At 46.1% G+C, this 18,364-nt stretch overlaps 1 protein-coding gene and 1 long non-coding RNA gene across 4 annotated transcripts in view; one reads left to right on the top strand and one right to left on the bottom strand.

The window, feature by feature from the left end:
• The window catches only part of LOC310751312 (arylacetamide deacetylase-like 3), a 22,279-nt gene extending 4,634 nt beyond the window's left edge, over positions 1–17,645 (top strand). For 2 of the 3 annotated variants that reach the window (XM_083590612.1, XM_083590611.1), the window contains one exon: positions 16,836–17,645. In XM_083590612.1, coding sequence (XP_083446738.1) covers positions 16,836–17,610 — 775 coding nt within the window. In that variant the 3' untranslated portion in view covers positions 17,611–17,645. Of the gene's footprint in view, positions 1–16,017; positions 16,218–16,835 lie in introns of all 3 variants that reach the window. The other variant, XR_014542455.1, reaches the window with a different exon arrangement.
• The window catches only part of LOC310751508, a 126,403-nt gene that overhangs the window by 44,785 nt on the left and 63,254 nt on the right, over positions 1–18,364 (bottom strand). The window lies entirely within an intron of this gene.

Raw genomic sequence — 18,364 nt, 5'->3', positions numbered from 1 at the left:
AATTGACTTAGTCATCAGGGGCATTATTCCAGCAGAAAACATTGTCAGCGTGAAATTTCTTCCTTTTGATAAGGCCCAAAACAGAGTTGTGGTGACCTTTAAGGATTGGTCGGTAACTAAACAAATCTTGGACAAGAGGGACAGGCTCCAGAGGGCTGGTGTTATGTACTGAGTTGAATAGGATCCAAACTGCAGCAGTCTGATTGGTCCTAGAACAATAGGATTCAGAATGCAGCAGTCAGATTGGTCCTAGAACAATGCAGCAATATGATTGGTTGGCAGGAACCACCCAATCATGCTCCAGATAGAAGTGAATCCACAACCTGATTGGCTTACAGTAGAATTCCGGAATTAGCCAATCATGTGCAGCCCATTGTGTAAATAATGTATATAAAGCAGATACCTTGAGGGGACTTTCATTCATTCCTCCTCACCACTATGAGCTGAATAAAGAGCATGAAATCACTTTGCGACTCTGAGTATATTTCACTGGCGACGAAGGTGGGATCCCGCTGAGCTGACTGCCACACACAGCACCGCAGCACCGCCACCTGCCGCACCGCTGCCTCGCACCGTGTATCCAGGCTTCAGCTCCGGGACACAAGGAACTCAGAATGGCAACCGACAGCAGCTTCTCGCCGTTCAACCCAGCATCTGGAGACTGGGAAGCGTATGCCTCCCGTTTCACCTTCCTCCTAGAAGCCAAAGGGGTCACCGATGAAGACGACGCCAAGAAGAGGGCGATATTCTTCAGCGTCTGCGGAGAGGAGACGTTTGAAATCGCCCGGGCTCTCCTTGCACCCGAAGACGTCGCTACTGTTCCATACAAAACAATAATGGAACAGCTGAAGGGGCACTTTTCGCCACAGCCCTCTGTGGTGGCTCGTCGAAATGCCTTCTATGCAAAGCGGCAAGCCCCTGGGGAAACCATAACTGGGTTTGTGACCTCTCTCCGCCAAGCTGCCCGGTTCTGCAACTTCTCAGAGCTGGAGAACATGCTTCGTGACCGCCTCGTCGGTGGCCTGAAGGATGAGAAGCTGCAACGACGCCTCTACGCTAAGAAGGACCTAACGTTCCAGGTCGCTCTGGAGGAGGCCCTGGCAACGGAAGCTGCCGAGAGGTCGACGCTAGAGGCACGGCCGAGCCAGCCGTCCCAACCGAGGGTCCACCACGAAGACCTCACCGACGACTCAGGATCCAACAGGGAGGAGGTGCACCGAGTACAGCAGCGCACTCAAGCAGCCCACATACCACAGCTGCCTCGACGAGAAGCAGGGAACTGCGCAAGCTGTGGAGACAGTCACGAGAGGAGGACCTGCCGTTTCCGCAACGCAGAGTGCAGGCAGTGCAGAAAATTGGGACACATCGCCCGGGTGTGTCGAGCTCGGCCCACCCGACGCCAGGCATCAGATGACCAATCCAAGAGCCCCAGGTCCCGGGGCCCAACACACCAAGGCAACTCGACGGAGCTCACGGACTTCCAGGTATACCAGTTGCCCCACCCCAACGTAGAGAAAATTTATGTAGAGGTACAGATAGAGGGGGCCCCATGCCGCATGGAGCTTGACACGGGTTCAACTCTATCCATAATCTCGGCAAGGACCTTAAGGAAACTGTGTCCTACTGGGGGTCCCAAACTCAGGCCGGCCCCATTCACCCTCCGGGACTTCCAGAAACGTAAGGTCCCCACAATGGGGGTGGGGACCTTCAGGGTGCAATACCGAGGGCGGACGCGGCAACTGGACTTGCTTGTGGTCAAGGGCCCCTACATTAGCTTACTGGGATTGGCATGGTTTGGACCACTGGGGCTAGCCGTCACCGGGGTGAACCACACGAGCTTACAAGTGGACGTGGACGCCATATGCAAGGAATTTCCGGGGGTTTTTGATGGGAAATTGGGACAGTATACGGGCCCCCCCATTGCTCTACAGCTTGACCCCGCAGTACGACCAGTCAGGCTCAAGGCCCGCCGGGTCCCGTTCGCCCTGAAACCCCGTATAGACGAGGAATTGGACCGACTCGTGGAGCAAGGCGTGCTGGAGCCGGTGCCTAATGCCCCCTGGGAAACCCCAATCGTCACACCCGTCAAGCCGAATGGTTCGGTCCGCATCTGCGCAGACTACAAATGTACCATAAACAAGGCCCTCACGGCCCATGCATACCCAGTGCCAGTGGTCAGCCATGTCCTTGCCACCCTGGCTGGGTCGAAAATTTTTGGCAAGCTGGACTTGGCCCAAGCATATCAACAACTGCCAGTAGATGAGGCCACAGCAGAGGCACAGACGATTGTGACGCACAGAGGAGCGTTCAGGGTAAAGCGGCTGCAATTCGGCGTCAGCGTGGCACCAGGCATATTCCAGAATCTAATGGACTCTCTCCTTAAAGGGATTCCTGGCGTCACCCCCTTCTTCGATGATGTGTTGATTGCCGGGCCCACACCAGAGGAGTTTGAGGACCGCCTCCGCACCGTTCTGCACCGTTTCCAGACGGCGGGTCTCAAGGTGAAGCGGGAAAAAATGTCTACTAGGAGTGCCTCAGGTGGACTTTCTGGGATTTATGGTGGACGCAGAAGGGGTCCACCCGACTGGGGACAAGGTACGGGCCATTTGTGATGCCCCAGCGCCCAAGAACAAGACTGAACTTCAGGCCTTCTTGGGACTATTGAACTTTTACCATTCCTTCCTTCCCCACAAGGCGGCGGTAGCGGAGCCCCTACACAGACTCCTGGACAAGCGGGCCCCTTGGGTGTGGGGCCAGCGCCAGGAGGCCGCATTCCAGGCAGTCAAGGACTTGCTTGTCTCAAACTCGGTCTTGGCACACTTCGACGAGAGGCTGCCGGTGGTGCTAGCATGCGACGCCTCACCCTATGGCATTGGCGCTGTCCTGGGACACCAACTCCCGGATGGAAGAGAGGTACCGGTGGCATACTTTTCCCAGACACTCAACGCAACCGAGCGGAACTACTCGCAAATCGACAAGGAGGGTCTGGCAATCGTGAAGGGAGTAAAAAAATTCCATGATTTCTTGTACGGGCGGCCCTTCACCGTGGTGACTGACCACAAGCCCTTGCTTGGCTTGTTTGCCTCCGAAAAGCAGACCCCCCAAGTGCTGTCTCCTCGTGTCCTCAGGTGGTCAATTTTCCTTGCCAGCTACCAGTATGCACTGATTCACCGCCCTGGGAAGGCGATGGGCCATGCGGACGCCCTCAGCAGGCTACCACTACCGGAAACAGGCCCCGACCCAGCACCTGCACAAGAGGTTATGAGCCTGGAGCTGCTTCCCGACCGCCCCATTCAGGCACAAGAAGTTGCACACCATTCCAAGAAAGATAGGGTCATCTCCCGCGTCCTGGACTGGGTGTGGAGGGGATGGCCCAGCAGCAGCCCCGGGCCAGAATTCGCCGGCTACACAACCCGCAAACATGAACTGTCAGCCCACAAGGGGTGCCTGTTATGGGGAAGCAGGGTCGTTGTTCCCCAGCCCCTCCGCAAAAGGGTCCTCACAGCCCTACACGAGACACACCCAGGGGTAGTAAGAATGAAGGCCCTTGCCAGGAGTTATGTGTGGTGGCCGGGGATCGACGGAGAGATAGAGGCCTGGGTCAAACACTGCCAGGCCTGCCAAGAATCCCGCCCAGATCCCCCAAGGGCCCCAGTCCAGTCCTGGGAGTCCGCCCGAGCACCATGGTCACGCCTGCATGTGGACTTCGCTGGCCCCTTTCAGGGGAAAACATTCTTCATAGTGGTGGACTCCTACACCAAATGGCTGGAAGTCGCACTGGTACCGTCCACTTCTACGTCCGCAGCCATCCGGGTACTACGCAGGCTGTTTGCAACCCACGGGCTCCCTGACACTCTCGTCTCAGACAACGGGACTGCATTTACGTCAGGAGAATTCCAAACCTTCACAGCGCAGAACGCCATCCGCCACATCCGTTCGGCGCCATTCCACCCTGCCACCAATGGCCAAGCAGAACGCATGGTGCGGACCACCAAGGACACCCTTCGCCGCATGACGCAAGGGGATTGGGAGTACCGCCTTGCCACATTCCTCCTAGCACAACACAGCACCCCCAGCTCAACGACTGGCCGGAGCCCCGCTGAACTACTAATGGGTCGGCGCCTTGCAATCAGATTGGACCGCCTTCACCCCGATAGAGCTCAGGATGAGGTAGTGGTGGGGGAAGGCAGGAACCCCCGGACCTTCGAGGCCCAGGACCCAGTGTACGCAAAGAATTTTGGGGCAGGCCCAGCATGGGTACCCGCCACAGTCACCAGGGTCACTGGTCCCGTGTCGTACGAGGTGCTAACGGATGGGGGGCAATGCTGGCGCCGCCACTGCGACCAGATACGGCGACGATTCCCGGGAGAAAACCAGGAGGAGGAAAGGTCAGAGGAGTCCCAAGGGAACAGAGGGGCAGTGAGGCCCATAGAGCAGGAGGGGCCAGCAGGAGAGGCAGAATCAGTAAATACAGAGAGGACCCGCGAAGCCAAAAGGACACCGGAACCAGAACCACGACTGAGCGAGCCGGTTGCACCAGACCAGACAGGCCCATCACAGCCAGCATCCTTGGGACATGAGCCAGAACCTGAACCCCGGACCAGGGAACACCCCAGGCCGCAACGCACACGTAGGCCACCGGCGTACCTCGAGGACTATGAATGCGACCTCCCGGGCAGGACTGGAACTTAGAGGGGAGGGGTGTTATGTACTGAGTTGAATAGGATCCAAACTGCAGCAGTCTGATTGGTCCTAGAACAATAGGATTCAGAATGCAGCAGTCAGATTGGTCCTAGAACAATGCAGCAATATGATTGGTTGGCAGGAACCACCCAATCATGCTCCAGATAGAAGTGAATCCACAACCTGATTGGCTTACAGTAGAATTCCGGAATTAGCCAATCATGTGCAGCCCATTGTGTAAATAATGTATATAAAGCAGATACCTTGAGGGGACTTTCATTCATTCCTCCTCACCACTATGAGCTGAATAAAGAGCATGAAATCACTTTGCGACTCTGAGTATATTTCAGCTGGCCTGTTGGTGACCCGCCTATTCGAAGAGTCCGGCGTTCCACCATCCCTCTTAGGAACACGTAAGCCTACTAGTCTGCGCACAGAATTGGAAATGGCTTCTGAAAACTACAAACAAGTCCAACCGGAGACAGTCAAAATTCCAAACAGAAGGCTAAGCTCCAAAAAATTTTACTCCCTTCCAACGAACCCAAAAAAGATATCTTAAACGAAAAGGAGCAGTTCTTTTTAGCCTCCCTTGAGCAGATTCATCAGTCCCAGGATGCGTTAATAGCTAGGCTACAAACCATCAAAAAATCCTTACTCCCCCAAGGCTTTTCTGCTCCTTTGGAATTTAACTTTGCTACTAACACAACAAAGCCCCTATCCAACGATGACTGGTTGCAGTGCCGGTTCCTGTCCCCCGAAGAAGTGGGTTCTCCCACACAACCCTTAATACCTCAAACGACAACACACTAGGTAGATCTTGCCATGCCGATGAGTAGGAACGGTGCAATCTTTGTGGACGCCTCAGGATCCTTAGATGACATTCAGGTGGAGGATTGAAAGACAGACACAGCGAGGGGACACTGTGCCAGGGAAACAAAACTCATTAGGTTAGCACCTACCACAAATGATTTTAACAGCTCACTCCACCTCTACAAAAACATTCATTCCATCATGCTAAAGAACAAATGGAGGAGTCTACCTTTGTTCCCCTCATCACCATATTTCCACATCTTGTCGTGGAATGTGGAGGGCTGGCTGTCTAAGCAGGGCGATGCTGATTTTCTGGATTTCCTCTCAAAATTCCAGATTATTTGTTTACAAGAGACCTGGTGCCTAGACTCTCATCTCCCTTACTTACAGGGCTATGTGGCTTTTGCTACCCCTGCGAAAAAACTAAATAACCGTGGCCGACCTAGCGGTGGTTTGGTCACTTTTATCCCTATAGAGCAAGGGTGCGACAACTGCAGTGGATGAAGAGCAACAATTTTCAGATTTTACTTATTTCCAGTAACACAGGAGGAGATTTTCTATGTTTCAACGTTTATATTCCCCCCGTGTGTACTTCCTCTCAGACAATACAAATCTGGGAAGATTTGGAGTCATGCTTGGAGAAGGCCAAAATAGAATTTCCTGACTGGAACATCCTGCTGGCAGGTGACTTTAATGCTAGGATAGGCAGCGACATCAATTCGTATGGCTCCAAAACCCAGTTTTTACCAGAGGCGGACTGGTTTATTCCTTGGAGTTCTGATGAAAAGGTCCTGAATAAGGCAGGTAATACATTACTGGAGATTGCCTTTAAGCATAATTTGTACAACCTGCATGGTACTTAAATGGATAGGTCAGGAGGTTTCTTTTCTTTTATCGGCCCTCGTGGTGCAAGTGTGATTGACCATATTCTGGTCTCTCCAACAATTTTGGAGAGGGCACAGGGTCTCAGCACTTTTAACAGAACTGAGAGCGACCATCTTCCTAGAGCAATCTCACTAATTCCCCTCGAATCAGGGGGATTACAACAACTACATTGTACAGTCCCTCCTCAAGCACCGGCCCCACGAGCTGGAGCTTAAAATTAAACAACACCTGCACTCTCCAGATTTATTGGTTCTGAGAGACCAGTGTCTTTTACCTAACTCTGATCCTTTTCCACTATATCAGCGGGTCTCAGAGTCTCTTTTCCCATTACTTACAAACACCAGGCCTCCCAAGCAACATAACATATCGGGGGGCTGGTTTGACAAAGATTGCCGGAAGCTAAGATCCTTGCTTAGGAAACAACAAAACAGGGTAAAACAGGAGAGGACTCTGTCATCTATGGTAAATTTCCACAGATGGCGCTCTTACTATAAAAACACCTTAAAACTCAAGAAATCCCTTTATAGGAAAGAACAATGGGAGGCACTTGATAAGGCGATTAAATCGTGAGACGATAGAAAATTTTGGGCAATAGTAGCACAGGGAGTCTCATCCAAAGGAAAAATTGTAAACAACAGTATTCCATCCGATGTGTGGTTTCAACACTTTTTCCAGCTATACACACCCTCAAATATTGCTAATTCGAGTCCGTCCCTCCAATTGAAGAATGTTCATCTAGCTAGTTGGGATCCTGTTACGGAATCAGAGTGCCTACAGCTAATTAAAACATTAAAAAATGGCAAAGCTCCTGGTGAGGATATGATCCCCCTGAGGTATTTAAATCAAATACCCAATGGTGGGCCATCTTTTTGGCCAAACTTTTTACGGCAATAAACAACACATGTAAAATCCCAGCAAACTGGAAACTAAGTGTGGTAGCCCCTATCTACAAGAAGGGAGATATTCAAGATCCAGCAAACTACCGCCCTGTAAGCCTTCTGGACATCGCATACAAACTTTATACCCGGTACTTATTAAACAAGTTGGTAGACTGGGCGGACCACTCTAACCTGTTCAACCAGGAACAGGCAGGATTTAGAAAGGGCCACAATACGATAGGTCACTGTATGGTACTACAGACCCTGGTAGCTAAATATGCAAAAGCGTATAAGAGCAGACTCTTTGTGGCCTTTGTTGACTTGACATCTGCCTTTGACTCAATCTGTAGAGATAGACTATGGAAAAAATTATATGAAACGGATATTGATAGACGACTTTTAAAAATTCTCAGAGAGTTACACACAGATACTACAGTCAAAATCAGAACTGGGCCATTGGGAACTCTTACGGACCCACTGCCATTGGGGAAAGGGGTCAAACAGGGATGCCTGCTAGCCCCATTTCTTTTTAACTTTTATATAAACGACATTGTTCAGTACATGGCAAAGTACAAGTCATCGGCTCCAGCCATTGAAGGTAAACGTTTGAATATATTGCTATACGCCGATGACATGGCTTTAATGGCACTCACCCGAAGAGGCTTACGCAGCATGCTGGAGGGGATTGCAGCCTACTGCTCTCATAACTCACTAAAGATAAACTATGACAAAACAAAAATTGTGGTGTTTACTAGAGCTCGCCACACATGGTCTTTAGACGAACATGTGATTGAACAGTGCCCCTTTTTTAAATATCTGGGTGTTACATTTCAGGCTACATCTTTTTTTTTTTTTTATAATATATTTATTGAAGTTTTCAAATAAAGCATATATTAGATAAGCACCACTTATCATTGTCCATTTAACATCTCTCAATTGTTACATGGGACTCCCCCACACCTCCCGCATACACTTACATCATCATTAAATTAATTTCAAACAAATTATCATTTAACTCATCTTAATTAATAATCTTAATTTGGTTTGACATATAATTCAGCCTTAAATCTAATTTAATGGTAGACAATTGTCTGCACTGGCATCCAGTTCAGCACTCAGCCAAATTACAATATTTTTGTAAATAAATCTTAAATTTCCTCCAGTCTTCTTCCATCCTTTCTTCTCCCTGGTCTCGAATTCTGCCGGTCATCTCGGCTAATTGCATATAGTCCATCAGTTGCATCTGCCATTCTTCCACAGTGGGTAGCTCCTGAGTTTTCCAATTCTTGGCAATTAATATTCTTGCTGCTGTTGTTGCGTACAAAAAGAATGTTCTGTCCTTTTTTAACACACTCTGGCCGACAATACCCAGGAGAAAGGCCTCTGATTTCTTAGTAAAGGTGTATTTAAACACCTTTTTTAATTCATTATATATCTTCTCCCAAAAGGCCTTCACTCTAGGGCAGGTCCACCAGAGGTGAAAAAATGTTCCTTCATTTTCCTTACATTTCCAACATTTGCTATCAGACGAATGGTATATTTTAGCCAGTTTAACAGGTGTCATGTACCATCTATACATCATTTTCATCACATTTTCCTTCAACGCATTACATGCAGTGAAGTTCAGCCCAGAGGTCCACAACCTTTCCCAATCTTCAAACATAATATTATACCCAATATCCTGCGCCCATTTTATCATTGTTGATTTTACCATTTCGTCATGTGTGTTCCATTTCAGCAGCAAGTTATACATTCTTGAAAGTACCTTAGTCTTAGGTTCTAACAGTTCAGTTTCTAACTTTGACTTTTCCACTTGGAATCCTAGCTTTTTGTCATTTTTAAACACTTCTTTAATCTGAGCATAGTGTAACCAGTCTCGCACTTTGTCTCTCATCTTTTCTAAACTCTGCAATTTCCAGTTGTCACCATCCTTTTCTATTATCTCCCAATATTTTGGCCAGTTGGCCTCCATATTGGCTCTTTTCCGAGCCTTAGCCTCCAGGGGTGACAGCCACCTCGGAGTTTTATTCTCCAGTAAGTCTTTATATTTTGTCCAGACATTAAAAACTGATTTTCTGACAATATGGTTCTTGAAGGCCTTATTTATCTTAGCTTTATCATACCATAAATATGCATGCCATCCAAACGCATTATTAAAACCTTCCAAATCCAAGACATCCGTATCTTCAAGAAGTAACCAATCTTTTAACCAGCAGAAAGCTGCAGCTTCATAATACAACTTTAAATCTGGCAGGGCAAAGCCCCCTCTTTCTTTCGCATCTGTTAATATTTTAAATTTGATTCTGGGCTTTTTGCCCTGCCAGACAAATTTAGAAATATCTTTCTGCCACTTCCGGAAGCACTCTGTCTTGTCTACAATCTGCAGTGTCTGAAACAAAAATAACATTTTTGGCAATACATTCATCTTGATGGCAGCTATTCGGCCTAACAAAGAAAGTTTTAGTCTTGACCAACTATCCAAGTCTCTCTTAATCTCTGACCAACATTTTTCATAATTATCTTTAAATAAACTCAGATTTTTTGCTGTTATGTTTACCCCTAGGTATTTAACTTTTTTAACCACATTTAGTTCTGTCTCTTTCTGCAGCTGTTCCAACTCAATATCTGTCACGTTTTTCCCCAAAACTTTAGTTTTTTGCTTATTTAACTTAAATCCTGCCACTCGACCAAAGTTTTGAATCAGTTGTAGTACTCTTTTCAAACTAGACTCCGGCTCCTGTAATGTCAGAACTAGGTCATCTGCAAAAGCTTTAAGTTTATATTGTTTCGCTCCGACCTGAATCCCTTCCACCAACCGGTCCCCCCTAATCATATTCAGGAGCACTTCCAGAACCGAAATAAACAGTAATGGGGAAATCGGGCAGCCTTGTCGTGTACCTTTTTCAATTTTAAACTCTTCTGTAACCACATTGTTAACTATCAGTTTAGCCTTTTGTTCTGAATATATTGCCTCAATCCCGTTCTCAAACCCCCGTCCCACTCCCATTTCTTTTAAATTCCCCTTCATAAATTTCCAAGATATGTTGTCAAAGGCTTTCTCCGCGTCTATAAAAATTAAAACTGCTTTAGTGTTTATGTTTGTTTGTAAAAGTTCCAATATGTCTATGATGTTCCTTGTGTTAGTAAACATATGTCTGCCCGGGAGAAAGCCTGCCTGGTCTTTATGGATTATCTCACTTAAAACTTTCTTAAATCTTCGTGCCAAAACATCTGCAAATATTTTGTAATCCACATTTAAAAGGGAGATGGGACGGTAATTCTTGAGTTGTGTCTTTTCAGTTTCTGACTTTGGAATCAATGTGATAAATGCTTCTTTCCACGATTCAGGCGCCTTCTTCCCCTCCATTATTTCATTACTGACCTCCAACAAAGGTTGTATCAAATAATCCTTCAATGTCTTATAGTAGTTAGAGGTCAGTCCATCTGGCCCTGGTGATTTGCCCTGTTTCAGACTCAGGATGGCCTGTTCAATCTCTTGTCGTGTTATTTTGCCATTTAAAATTGTTCTATTTTCTTCTGACAGCTTTGCTAATCCATTTCTCTCCAAAAATTGTGTAATCTCTATTTCATCTTGTGGCCCTTGAGTATATAACTTTTTAAAATACCTCTGGAAGCACTTTCTAATCTCTCCCGGGTTCTGAATGTTCCTTCCTTCAACCTCTAAGTTTGTTACTGTATTTAATCTTTGTCTCCTTTTCAACTGCCAAGCTAGCAGTTTCCCACATTTATTTGCCGATTCAAAAGTTTTTTGTTTCATTGTTTTAATCTTCCATTCTATTTCCTGATTTATCAGCTTGGAATATTGCGCCTGATAAAGTTTAATTTCTCTCAGAATCGGTTGGGACTTCGGGTTAGATCTTAACTTCTTCTCCAACTCTTTGATACTTTCCAGAATTTTATCTTTCTTTTCATTTTGCAGTCTTTTCTTTAAGGAATTCTGTTGAATCAAGAACCCTCTCATCACAGCTTTACTTGCATCCCAGATAGTTCTTTTTTCCACCGTAGTGTTCAAATTAATCTCAAAATAGTCCTTTAAGGTTTTTTGGGCCTTCTTTACAATTCTTTGGTCTCTAAACAGGCCATCATTCATCTTCCATCTAAAGGAGCCGATTGGGATCAATGTCATATCCATTCTCAAGGCGTTATGGTCGGAGCATGTTTTGGGGCAGATTTCCACCTTCCTCACCTTAGGTGCCAGACTTCTAGTTATCCATATTTGGTCGATTCGTGTCCAAGTCAGTTGAGCTTCAGAAAAGAATGTTCCTTCTCTTCCCAGGGGGTTTCTAACTCTCCAGATGTCAACCCAGTCCATATTGTCAGTCATTTCAAAAAAGGTCTTAGGTAGTCTTCCCTCCTTAGTAATGTTCTGGTTCTGTGACTTATCCATATTTGTTGATACGACCCCGTTCATGTCCCCCATCATGATGACGTTGTTGTAATCCAGATTATCCAGCATGGTCTCGTGCAACTTCTTATAAAAATCCGATTTTCCTTCATTTGGAGCATAAATTCCTAATATCAAAATTTTTTCTCCTTGATACTGTACTTCTATTGCGAGGATTCTTCCACTTTCATCTTTAAAGAGAAATTTTGGTGAAAGGCTCTCTTTTGCATAGATCACTACACCTCTCTTTTTAACTGTATCCGATGATATAAATTCTTGACCAAGCCTTTTATTTATTAACACCTTTCTATGGAGCCTAATCACATGTGTTTCTTGTAAGCATATAATGTCCAATTGTTCCTTTTTTAAAATATGAAAAATTTTAGACCTTTTTTCGGGACTGTTACAGCCATTTATGTTCCAGCTCAAAAGCTGCAGAGACATCCTGGATAGGTCTGGTTATTCTTTCTGGGGTGGTACCTTGTTCTCCGGTCCTTGAGGATCCGAGGGGGCGGGCTCCCCTGGAAGTTCTGGCGCTGGCAATCCAAGTCCTTTGTGGAGGTCTTCTCCGTGTGCTCCCAAAAACTTGTCTCTATCTTCCACTGTTTTGATTTTGATCTTTCTCCCTCTGTAGGTAAAGGATAATCCTTGTGGAAACTCCCACCTGAAGATAATTGCGTTGCTTCTCAACAGTCTTGCCAATTCCGTGTAGTTAGATCTAAGGTCCAACAACTGCTTAGGAATGTCCTTGTAGATTTCAATTCTCTTGCCCAAAATGTCTAGTGACTTTTCGTAGTGCAGGCCCAAAATCTTGTCCCTTTCCTCCTTTGATCTCAGTGTTATCAAACAATCTCTGGGCTTCTCTGTCCTTCTGACTCTGCCAAGCCTGAAAGCAGATACAATTTTAAAGTCTTTTTCCTCTAACTTCCAAAACTTGGCAAATTCCTTAGTTAGAAATTCAATAAAATTATCTTCTTCCACCTCTGGTATTGACCGTATCCTCAAGTTGGTCTCCCTGTTTCGCAGTTCTGTCATCAAAAAGTAAATCTGATGTTCTCCAACTTGTTTGCTGAGTGGTCTTACTTCTTTCTCAAGTTCTTCCAATCTTTGACTAGTATCTTCAGCCAGTTTACGATTTTCACCTACAGCCTCCTTTAATTCTCCAATAGACTGGGCATTCTGTGCAACTTGTCCAGTCAGCTTATTCAAGCTTTCTGTGTTCTGTTCAATTTTAGCTGTATGCAAATCAGCCTTCTTGTCCAGAGCCTCCAGTTTCTCCAAAATTTTCTCCAAGACAGAGCTACTTGTCCCTGAAGCCATATCTCCCAGGTGCAGCTCCTCTGTCTCACCCTCCCCTGCCTGTATTAGGGAGGTCGCCTCTATGTCTGGAGGCAAAGTGGAAGGCAAGGCCGGCACAGAAGATCTACGCTGTGAGGCTGCAGATAAAGTTAGGGTTGTTTGTTTAGTCCTTCCTCTTCTCCTTGCGCCACTCATTCCAAAGTTATCTGTAATCCAAGGTCAATCCAAGTTGTTCCCATGAGAAAGCAGAGTCCCAGATACAATAGTCAAACAGAGGCCGGGAAAGGGAAAGTAAAACAAAGTCACTGCTGTAAGTCCAAAATCCTCTAGAGGGAGCTTAATACGTCTTCAGGGAAAAGATCAAATCCAAGTTAAACTTATAAATTTAAATCCATGTCTATCGCCTCCACAATGTATTATTTTTAGCAGAGTAAAACTTAAAGCAAAACAGTGTTTCTTACAGTGCCTTGACTGCAACAGTTTCAAAGTATCCAGTTCCAACTCAGAATGTTTCAAAACCTGAATTCAATGTATCCAAAGTTGCAAACTGGTGCTCATCCAGGCAGCTCCAGCACCAGAGATTCTTATTTATTTTATAATCCACTGGTGCCACAGAAGAAGGATATCAATGCACCCCGAATATGACCAGCAAAAGTCAATAGCTCAAAGTCTTTCACTCAGAAAACTGCTTTAACAGGGTGCCAGCATTTGGTTAACGCATAACTTTTTGTCTCCACTCCTCCTGCTCTTTGCTTAAAGTTCAGTATAGCGGGAGATGGGCTTCCTGCTTATCCTCACTCCGTTTTCAGCCAGATTTCAACTTTTTTAAAAAAGTTTTAAAAGTTTCATAAAGTTCTCAAAAAGTTTCAGAAAGTTGACAAAAGTTTCAGAAAGTTTTCAATGTCCAAATTTACTCACGGGTTGTAGTTTCCAAAGTTCAGAAAAGTTGCAGGAAGAAAGGACAGCGCTGACCGGCAACAGCAACGCGGCTTCACTTCGCTGTTTGCGCAACGACCCACAGCGCCGCTACCCCCTCCGCGATCCGGAGCCCCTTACGGGGTCCCTTCAGCGTTTTGGGGGCTGCTTCTGGCGCCCGCCGGGTCCCGAGACCACAGGCTTCTGCCACCTGTGGTTTTCCTGAATGGGTCTCCGCTTCGCCGTAGCGGACGACCCGTTTACAGCGGAGCTCCCTTCTCCTTACTCGGAGAAGGCAGCCATTACCGGTCGCGCCGCCTCCGGAAGTCCCATTTCAGGCTACATCTAGTTGGCTAGCCCACTTTAAGGCTGTAACCATCCTAACACGAAGAACAATTGGTGTCCTGCTTAGTTTCTTCCATACCCGGGGAGGACAATTGGTGATCCCGGCATTAAGAGCTTTTGTTGGGAAAGCTATTCCCCAGATGTTATATGGGATAGAACTCTGGGGGTGGAACCAGAGGCTGTTGGAACGGCTTGAAATTTTGCAAAATTATTACCTCAAGAGGATTCTAGGCCTTCCTCAAGGAACACCAGCAGCTTTCTTGAGGGTGGAAGTTAGATTACCCTCTGTGTCTGCCAGGGCCCACTTAAGATTCCTACGATTTTACATCAACCTTGCAAACACTTCAAACACCTTATTGGCCAAACAAGCCTTTGTATCTCTTCAAAAGAACACCACTTGGCGTCAAAACCTATCTGAGATCCTGGTTAGATACACCCTACCGGAGTTTAATATTCTCAAACTGTGGAGCCCGGACAAAGTTCGGGAATGGATCCTGGAGAGAGACGCTCTGTTAGATATCACAAAAATACAGAACCCAGGGTCCTCCCACTGGTTTCCCCGACTGAAAACAGTCAAAACCTGCGCCAATTATTTGGCGAATATCACCAATCCCACCCTTCGGAGAGCTTTCACCATGGCCCGTTTTCAAACCATTCCTACGGCCTATTTGTCAGGCAGATATGCAAAAATCCCAGTAGAGCAGCGTATATGTCCTTGTCATATGAGAACCAAAGAGGATCTCACACATTACATGTTGTATTGTCCCATTTATTCGGCCTTCAGGGATGCGATGTTACAAACTATTCCCAAATCAATAGCTAACTCTGAGGACCAAGTAAAGTTTTTACTGGTGGACGCTGATCCATGGATTTCTCACGTGGTAGCGGTCTTTGTGGTGAAGGCTATGAAAACTAGGGTATGGTTCCTGGAGGAAATGATGAGGTTCCTCCCATTGCTCTCCTAACCTGTTGCTGTATCTTCTTTCCTGAATGGCAAGGTTTTTTGGGTAGTTTCCTTGCTGGGACAGCATGGCATGAATTTTAGCTTATTTTTATAATTTTATTGTTCATCTTTTAATAATGTTTTATGGTATTTTGTGTAAAGGCATGGACCTCACAAATCTAATAATAAACTTTGTTTTAGAGGCCATAAGGGATACGGTGGGCAGAAAGAGAAGCCTGGTGGAACGGAGAGAACCAGTGGCACACAGTTATCTCAGGAAGGCAAGGTGGGACTTTCTGGAGATGGTGTCACCCTGCATGTGAAAAAAGGGCATTGAGTCCAGGAAGCAAGAAATCCCAGAAGAGGCAGACTTCTCCACATAATCATTGTGGGTGGTCATACTGGGTCCCAAGAGGGATTTCGTACTGGGGTTGTGTTCCCATCCTCCTTGTGGCGATCACACAGGGTCCCCGGACGTTTGACGGTCTATTGATCCCTGTGCCACCACTGTGATTGCCTCTTCGCTGCCACCAACCCGTTTCTCTCGGGTACACACGGAGTCCAGACAGTTGTTAACATTAACAAATAATCGAGTTTATTTTATAGGCATGAACAACTAACAACTTCAAACTGATTATCCCACTATCTGACTCCACCTAACAGTTCCTCTCACTCTCTCCGAACACAACTCGACCAACCCACAGACTTATCCTCCCTCTTCCTTCTCCAACTCCCAACTCTCAACAACCAACTGACTTCCACACACCTCCGAGTCTAACTTTTACTCCTTCCCTCGGGTTCCCACTGGCCAATCACTTCACACACATTTAACCCTTTCCTTATGATCCACCTAGGAGGCAAATGCCACACTCCTGATCAAAACGCTCAGGGAGATCCTGAGATGGAAAACGAAATCAAGGAAGCATCCAAAATAGAGAAGCGTTTTAATGGCACGGAGAAAGCGGCCAGGGGAAAGTTTTTATCCCTCTCTCTTAACTCTAGAACATGTGGACATTCAATGAAGCTGAATGCTGGAAAATTCAGATAAATGAAAGTATGGCTTTAAAAGAGGGTTAAACAAATGCACACAGTATAAGGCTACAAGTGGCTACTAGCCATGATGGCGATAGTCTGCCTCTGCAGTTGGAGGCAGTGTCCTTCTGAAGAACAGTTGCTGGAAACTGCAGGAGGGGAAAGTACCACTGTACTCATGTCCTGATTGTGAGTTTCTCCAATGATTGACCAGTGGCCACTGAGAACGGGATGCTCAACTAGCATTTTATCTGGGAACCTCAAGCACATTGGCTGGATGCTGCACTCCAGGCCTCTCCATTTCTCCTAGTGAACTCACCCCAACCCCCCGCCACACACCATTGCCCCTCTTTTGCACCATCCTTGAGTGGCATCTGCCTGCCTTGCTTGCTTGGGTGGAGGATCGGGAATGGGTGGAGGATAGGGAACCAGCCCACTTCTCAAATGGGAAAGTTCACATTTGCTTTCCATTTTTGCCTCTTGTCCCATCCACAGTTGGCATGTTGCCCCCTGGAAGGTTACATAGAATGGAAAGTGGCCCTCAGGGTGAGAAAGATTCCCAACCCTTGCAATATGTCATGCAGGAAAATATTCCTTGTTTGTGTTGCTGAATATTGAAGATATCTTGCTTTCTCTTTAGATTTCGCTTAGGTCCTGAGTATCTATTTCCAACCGCAGTACAGGACTGCTGTACTGCTGCAATACACTTTCTGAAGAATGCAGAGGAATACGGAGTGGACCCCAGCCGCATTGCCTTTGCTGGGGAGAGTAGTGGAGGCACTTTTACTACAGCCATTTGCCAAGAACTGGTGACCAGAGAGGACCTCCCAAGAGTGCGAGCTCAGGTCCTCATATACCCATTCCTCCAAGGAATGGACTTCAATTTGCCATCCTATCAGCAAAACCATTCAATTCCTCCCTTGTTCTGGAAAAGAACTGTCAAAGTTGGTTTGACATATCTCACTGGGAAGACAATGAATGTAGATGGAGTTCTGAAAGGTGCCCATGTCCCTCCTGATTTGAGAGAGAAATACCAAAAATGGATCAATGCTGATAACATTCCAGAAGAATTTAAAGCTAGGGGCTATGTTCCTGTAGAACCTGCTCCATTTTCAGAAGAACTTTATGAACAAGTTAAAAGAGCTGGTGAGACAATGTTTGCCCCCCTTTTAGTGGAGGATGACATAATCCGCCAGCTCCCAGAGACTTTCATTCTAACCTGTGAATATGATGTTCTCCGGGATGATGGGCTGTTGTACAAGAAGTGGCTAGAGGACCACGGTGTGCCAGTGACATGGTATCATGTTCAAGATGGATTCCACGGAATAATGTCCTTTGCTGGTTGGGGGCCACTTGAATATCCGAGCACACAGAAATGTTTGCAGAGTGTAATACAGTTCTTAAAAGGTTTATAGAAATGAATGATTTTAATAAATTAGACTGAGTAAAACTTTGGATCAGAGTTTTTCTTTTTACTTCAGGATTGTTACAATGAGGAAAAAATATCCTCCCACAAAAGAGGAAGAATCATGTCCTCATTTCTCCCTCATTCACTTGAATAAATATCAAATGATATTTGATATGTCATTATAAAATATTGTGGGTCATACCTTGGTTTTTTACCTTGGTTTTTTTCATCAAATGTTAGTAATACAGTGGTCCCTTGAGTTACAAACACCTCGGGTTCCAAACACTTTGGGTTACAGACTCTGCTAACCCGGAAGCAATACCTCGGGTTAAGAACTTTACCTCAGGATGAGAACAGAAATCGTGCAGCGGCAGCGGGAGGCCCCATTAGCTATACTGGTGCTTCAGGTTAAGAACAGTTTCAGGTTAAGAACGGACCTCCAGAACAAATTACCGTAAGTTTGTAGCCAGAGGTACCACTGTACTTGGCCACACCATTTTCCAAAATGCTGTTTCTTTCTCTGATGATGGTTGCTGGTTGCTGTGTTCCACCCCCTGGTGTCACATTTTAATACTCTCTCCTCCCTCCCTCCCTCTGTGTCCTTTGTTACTCCCCCTTGAACATCATTGTGGGTGGGGAACAGAGTTTGGAAGCAGAAAAAAAGAAAAGTAAAACATTACATAGGGACATGTGAGCAGTATTTCACAAACATATCAGCATAAAACAATTAAAAATTAAGTGATTAAAAAATAAAGTAGTAA

This window comes from Podarcis filfolensis, assembly GCF_964270895.1.
Source record: "Podarcis filfolensis genome assembly, chromosome: 16".
Lineage (NCBI taxonomy): Eukaryota > Metazoa > Chordata > Lepidosauria > Squamata > Lacertidae > Podarcis > Podarcis filfolensis.
The sequence above is the reverse complement of the archived record's forward strand: the minus strand, read 5'-3'. Positions and strand labels throughout refer to the sequence as shown.